The 6813-nt window shown below is 43.5% G+C and overlaps 1 protein-coding gene across 1 annotated transcript; it reads right to left on the bottom strand.

Moving 5' to 3' along the window:
* Positions 1-536: 536 nt before the first annotated feature.
* LOC115397024 (T-cell surface glycoprotein CD4-like) lies at positions 537-5504 on the bottom strand. Its single transcript, XM_030103182.1, has 9 exons — positions 5405-5504; positions 4474-4515; positions 3708-3866; positions 3486-3632; positions 2466-2714; positions 2146-2190; positions 1906-2063; positions 1714-1781; positions 537-1499 (listed from the first exon to the last, which is right to left on the bottom strand). Exons 2-9 carry the CDS (start codon positions 4499-4501, stop codon positions 1433-1435), a joined length of 921 nt encoding a protein of 306 aa, XP_029959042.1. The 5' UTR covers positions 4502-4515; positions 5405-5504; the 3' UTR covers positions 537-1432.
* Between the last annotated feature and the right edge of the window lie 1309 nt (positions 5505-6813).

The following is a 6813-nucleotide window of genomic DNA, read 5'->3' as shown; positions in this document are numbered from 1 at the left end:
GGCAATGTGTTGCATTCTGGTTGAAAAAGACCTGTCAGGGCTCAGACTCAGACACGGCAGATCAGTAGTGTCCAAAGAATGTTTTATTTACTAAGAAAGGAAAGGATTCAACTAACTGCAGGTAGTTCACAGTCCAACGCTGCACTCTGGTCTTGGTCTGGGCCCCGCTGCAGGTGAAAGCACTCAGGTGATCGGCTGCTGCCCTGCACCAGTCCACACCTCACACACCAGAAGCACACGCCCGCCTACAGCGAGTGAACGGAGGAAGGAGTAGAGAAAAATAGGGCCGGCCACTAGCTGGAGCCAGAGGTAGAGGGCGTGACAAGACATAAAAATCAGAATCTGTAGAATTTCTATCACTTTGTCTTAAATGCATGTACCACTACTTACCTTAACGCACTTGGGATTCACAGGGGTGGAAAAAATAACAGATTCCTGTTATGTTGTTGTGTTCAGAGAGGCTTTACTGAATTTCATCTCGCTGATGGAGGGCTGCACGCTGTGTTTCATGATCATAATTTAGCAAATTTTACATGTGGGAGTCTTTGTAGTTTATTGACAGGAAAAAAAGACATAAGAATTTTCAAACAGCGCTTTACAAAGTGTTTTTGAGCACTGACATGAAAAAAAATCTTGCTCAGTGCAGAAAATTTAGGAAAATCATGACTTTGGGAGAGAGGTGACAGTGCAAAGGAGATTTTCACCGTCGAGCCCATTCAACACAGACATGTCTGCGTGAAACATCAGTGCAGGTTTCAGGGGAAATGGTGTTCACATTTAAACATCGATTTCAAATCATTTAACCCAAATTACATTCATGTGAGTCGAGAGAAAAAAAGAATGACCAGCTGACAGGATTTCAGAGCTTTTTTACTTTGCAACATTTTGTCTTTCTGTGCGCAGTACTGTACAGCGATAACAATTCAATACATCTGGAGCAACTGGATCAAAGCATGAAAAGCAGAAAAGTAGCTTTGAAAGTGTGGACCCACACACACACACACACACACACACAAACACAAACACACACAAAGACTTTCATAATTAATTCCAGGATTAACTACAGGAGTGATGCAACACTGAGAAAAACAAATAGCGAAGGTGTGTGTGAGCGGCGGGGCCGGGCGATCAGGGGGGAGAGAGAGAGAGAGAGAGAGAGAGACAGGTGAAGCAGAGACAAACTGTGAAGCATTTACCGGAAAAGCTCAAAGTGCCGATATCATTACATGTGATTGCTATTTTCATCAAAAGTCCATTTACATTCAAATCATATCCACTCCGGCTTCCTTTCCACTCGCCCTCTCTTTATCGTCATCTATTTCCCGTCCCCTCCCCTCGCGCTCGCTTCCTCCCCCTTCTCAGTCGTTCTTTATTTTTCCGCATCTCTCTCCCTCTCCTCGATCTGCCTTTCATGTCACTCCATTAGCTGGGGTTACAGAGGGAGGGCTGATGGCTTCTCTCTGCGGCGTCCTCGCTGCGGTCTGGCTGCAGCTGTTGGGCTGTGATAAAGAGAGTAAAGAGGAGAAGTTTTCACACTAATTACAACACAATAATGAAGTACTTGGTAAAAGCCACAGTGAAAATGAAGGTCAGACAGTCATTCATACAGAGTGAAGTGAGTCTATGAGGAAACCTCTAATAATGTGACCGGATTATTGGAGAAAAGAGGAGAGGGATTTTCTTATTAGATAGAAGCAAGTTAAGAACATTTACCGGTTACACTCGCAGAACTTCCTGGGTGTCAGAGGCTGTGGGACGTGTTTCACTTTCAGATATCGCCTCTGTGAAAAAGAGCAAGAGACGGGGGAGGATTCACCCTCTGGCTTTTTGTTTTTGCTCCACAAACCCCTCCTCCTCCATTTCACCTCCGTCAAAGCAGAACACGAAGACGACTTTCTCACTTACTCTCTTCTTCCTTTTGATCCTCTGACACAAGATGATGGCGAGGACCAGGAGGAGGACGGAGACCAGGCAGCCGACTCCCAGCGCGACCCACACCCACCAGCTGAGGCCCAGCAGCTGCACGCCAACATCGGCCGGATCGTCCGCCGTCACACCTGGACCTGATCACATCAAGAAGAATCAAACTGATCAATAATCACGTCTCTGGATTTCAGACACACTCTATAGTGAAGACACACTTACCGGGGGCCTGTGGGCCCCTCTGGGTGACTGGAGCACTCGTAGTCGCTGAAAACAGAAAGATCACGTCCTGATCATGCCATTGGACGCTTATGTGGGTTTTTGTTTGGAACAGATCAGCCAGAACATTATGACCACCCGCCGAATGTTTTGTAGCAGAAGTCCTGAAATTTGCAATGTGCTTATTCTCTCCGATTTATCTGTTTGTGACACGTCGACATTAAGGAGGGTGTGATGACAAAGAGAGTCGTGTGGGAGACTTCACCTGATGGTCATACTGTGTGTTATGGCTGGTCTTGGATATACAGCACAGAGAAACATACTCAGCTTCGCGTCTTCAACTTTGATGGTGACGTCCCTGCTGAACGTCTCCGACCCATACTGGACCACACACTGCCAGGTCCCGCCATCTGACGTGGTAGCAGAGTTGAGCTGCACTTCCTGTGAGTCTGAGAGGAGGCTTCCGTCTGGCTTTTTCCACTGCACTGTGAGGCCCGTGTCCAGACCTTTCACCTGACACCGCAGCCTGGCCTCACTTCCCGGCTGGAGGACCGGAGAGGGGCTGACTGAGGCTGACAGAGAGGGGGGGGGGGGGGGGGGGGGGGGGGGCAGCACAAAGTGACAGGAGAGAAAGTCGTGAAGCACATGGCGCACCTTTCTGACATGACGGCGAGGCTAGAATGAGAATAGACCTAACATCAGGCGGTGGGGGCGGAGGCATGATGGGGGATATCAGTGGGAATGAGATTGGTGATACGAGCAGGACTGGTGCTGGTCTGGCAGAGGGACCGCTGCCCCAGGTCACAGGAGAACCAGGAAGCCCCGCCCCACAGCCGTGGAGGTCACGGAGAGCGGCGTGGAGGCGGAGTGACTAGCACCCCGGGGACCTCAGAAACCATCCGCCGCAGGAGTGCAACAAGAGCGCAGAGCAGCGTGACAGTGGAGGCGGGTTGTGTCGGCCCGCTCTGCCCCAGTAGGTGTAACTGTAACTGCAACTCAGAGGCGGCGGCTTTAAGCCAGAAGCAGAAATGATTAGTGGGACGGTTCATCTGGACTTTCTCTTGCTGAGAAAAACTAATAATTGTCCCTCCATTCATCATATGTGGACCCTCCTCAAAAAATGACTCCTGAAAAGATTTGTGATAGATTATCCACCGCCAACAGTTAATTTTCAGTTCGATCTTTCCATCGTTCACTCTCAACATTTGTCTTTGAGAAGTGTTAATGAGACATCGGCTGTCGCTGAGGAAACACGATGAACCATAATGACGACCCTGACATGGAACACCAGAAGAGAGATGTAGACTCGAGTAGAATCAAATTTTCCTGGATCTGATACTCACTTGAGACCACGAGAAGAACGTATTCAGTCGTTTTTCGACTTGCTTTACATGTGAACTTTCCAGCATCCTTCTCCGTCACTCCACTGATATGTAGCTCGGTGTCCTGCCTCACCGTTGACCTCTTCTCCTTTGCAACAGGAGCGTTTCCTAAAGAGAGAACACGGCCAGTCATACAGTATGGACGGAACAGTGGAAGGACAGTGGAACTGTATTTCTGAGTACCTGGCTGTTGACGGCCGCTCTTCATGTCGACACTGACGATCATTTTATCTGTTTGATACCATTGCAAAGAATCAGATCTTGCGGCATCACATTCCAACATGACTTTCTCCCCGGCGTTGGTCATGACGACCTTTGCTGCAGCAGAGACTGCGCCCAGCACTGTAAAGATCAGACCATATTGTTCATTTAGTTCACGGCGTCTGTCGCATGTGTCACAGTGTTTCTTCTTTTGTTACGAAGCTCCATTTATTTTGTTGTCTGGGAAAATGAAATAGCAAAAACAAAGGCATTAAATTCACGTGTTTTACACACTCCCCATTTAGTATCATGTAAAAAGAAGAGAAAGCGTCAAGTTCAGCGTATCAAGATGTACATGGAACTTTTGTGCTTTTAAAGATAAGATGTGTGTGAGCGCCGCGTTGCAACCTGAAAGCAAGATATACTGAAATACAGCAGGAACTCAGACCTCAAACGTGCTTTGGAGGAAATAAAAGTACCTCAAGAGAATATAGATGCACAAACATGGGGAATAGACAAACCAGAGCGGGCCTCGCCGTGAGATGAGAGCGCTAACCGCCACGGCATCGAGCAGGAGAGAATAAATTATTAACTCGGATTTAGAGAGGTTTGCAGGTGTTTTTCACACAATTCCACTCAGATTTGTTTCCAGGTTAATTAAAAGCTCCTGTGAGCCCAGCGGGGAATGTTTCCGTCGAGGTTACAAACAGAACAACAAAGTTATCTTCAAGGAAGTAGATCCACTCACCAAACACACACCAGACAATCGCCTTCATAACGAAGCTCAGATCTGAGGAGTTAAAAAGAGACGCGTGTTAAATAAATAAGGTAAAACAAGCAGAAGAGAAAATGAAACTGTGTGAAGTCGAGCAGCTCATCAGTTTCCGAGCACTCTCCACACAGCTAATGTTTCTTGAAAATATGACCCTGTACCACCTGTGCGACCTTCGTTTGTAATGTTTTTTAATTAAAAAAAAAAAAAAAAAACTATTAAAAGTGGCACAACTGGTCTTTTGACATGTATGAACTGTCAGTGTGAAAATCCTGCATGATGGAGCTGGTTCTTCAAATCACATCAGCCAGTTTCCTGTAAGGCCATTTTGGAGAAACTTTGAAAGCCTCATGAAGACTTTTACTGTCAATCCTGTTGCCTTTAAATCAAGTCAATCCAATCGGATGTCTCTTAAAAAACACTTCTAAGTGCCTAACAATGACCTTTTACATATGCGATACAAATTTTATTCCCTTATTTTTGAAAAGTTAATTTTAACTCAAAACTTTAATTACACTTTATTGCATAAAATACTTTTCTATGCAGTAAAGTTTTAAAAATGCAGAGAATAACAATCCACTAAAAATATACTAATGTGACACACTGTAATTCAATTAAAGCTTTGCTGTCATTGTAGTGCGACTTTACAGTATAGTTACTGTTAAAAAAAGATATAAAAATCATATTCACTTTAACTTTATACAGACATGGAAAAACATCTGTTGAAAAATTATATATGATCGTATAAAATGAGAAATTAAAGCAGAGGAGACCCTGAGACAGTCTGTATCGGTCATATTAATAAGGTACCTTGAAGTTAGAAACACAATTTGAACACAAGGAAAATACATTGAATCAAATCTTTATAAACTTTACATGAACTTTCCATTAAAACGTGAGATCTTACCTTGTTTGGAGCAGCGGGAGGTTCGTTGTGTCGTGGATGGAGGTGAAAATATCTCCTCTCTTCACTTCTTCTACAAACATGAGCGCCGAGGATGCAGAAAATGCAGAAGGCGGAAGACACTGAGAGAAAAGCCACACTTTCCAGATTTGTAGGCCAATGCAAACAAGGCAGTGCACGTCTGTCTGCTCCTGCCTGCATCTGCTGGGGCTGTGGGGTGGAATTTTGTTTACAATGCGTTTCTCTCTTTTTGTGTTATATTTCAAGCTGGAAGGAGTGCTGAAAACTTGAACTCAACTACAACCATCACAGAGACTTCATTACAAGTTATGTAATCAAGATGTTATATCGTCAAATGGACATTATGTATTTATCTGAACAATTATTAAATTGCAACCTCAAAAAAGAAGTCGTAACAGTAGAAGTAACATGAACTTTTTAAAAGAATAAATATTTGTAAGTGGTTATCTCCTTTGGCAATGTTCTCCATGTCTCAAAAAGCTTGAAGCTTTAATTTACTTGCACTTCATTTCTTCAAGGAAATGTAATCGTATCTTATGCAATCTACAATTTTGAGTCATACCAATCAAACCTTAAATGTGCATATTTGTATCCATTGAGTTTGTAGACATGAGAAAAAAAACTGCTGTTTTACCATTGAGTAATTTTTTACATTACTGAGGAACGATGTTAATTGAATAACAGATCTAAACAAAGTTATAAAGCAACTTTTGAATAGCTTTACACTTCAGTAGAGCCTTTTAAACCACAGTAGTTTGCCTTGTAATGAAGTTCAATTCAAGCAGATATACCACTGGGTGTACCTTTGTTTTTATCCTCTGGATCTCATGTGCAATGTGGCACGATGGAACAGTTTAAAATGAGGATAATTTGCTTGTTTTCTTTAAAAAAAAAAAAAAATAAAAAAAAAATCACAATGTGAAATTATATAAAGGAGGAAACCGAGTAGGCAGGTGATTGTAGGCCGAAGACATAAAACACATGAAACCACAAGAGGCAGGCAGACAGAAAGACAATTCATTTTTATTTGTCACAGCAGAAGTAACAAAGCATTTCTTTCCAAAATAAAAACAAAATAATAGAAGAATCACCAAGATATCACCCTCACCAAACTTTTAAGAAAAGAAAAACAATGTGATTTTGGTGTTTTGACTTATTTTATTTTCTTTATGCAACACACATTTGAGCCGTTTATTGATTTACTGACATTTTTCTCTTATTGAGGGGTTTTCTTATTCTCGCTGGAACAGGAAGAGGTTTTTGACAGATGTGGCGACGCCACAGCTGCAGTCGTCCCTTAGCAGACCCCGGGAAGAAACAGAAACAGGCCGAGAGGGAGGGGCAGTGACTACTGACGGCAGTGGAAATCAATAGTCGCGATATCGTCGGTG

Source organism: Salarias fasciatus, chromosome 11 (assembly GCF_902148845.1).
Source record: "Salarias fasciatus chromosome 11, fSalaFa1.1, whole genome shotgun sequence".
In the NCBI taxonomy this organism is placed as follows: Eukaryota; Metazoa; Chordata; class Actinopteri; order Blenniiformes; family Blenniidae; genus Salarias; species Salarias fasciatus.
This window is presented reverse-complemented; position numbering and strand designations above follow the sequence as displayed.

Coding starts and splice junctions, on each gene's coding strand:
- LOC115397024 (XM_030103182.1), bottom strand. CDS start 4,501: ATGAAGGCGATTGTCTGGTGTGTGTTTG. Junction 3,867..4,473: donor GATTGTCTGGTGTGTGTTTG/GTGAGTGGATCT, acceptor TGATCTTTACAG/TGCTGGGCGCAGTCTCTGCT. Junction 2,715..3,485: donor CGTTCTTCTCGTGGTCTCAA/GTGAGTATCAGA, acceptor CCTCTCTGTCAG/CCTCAGTCAGCCCCTCTCCG.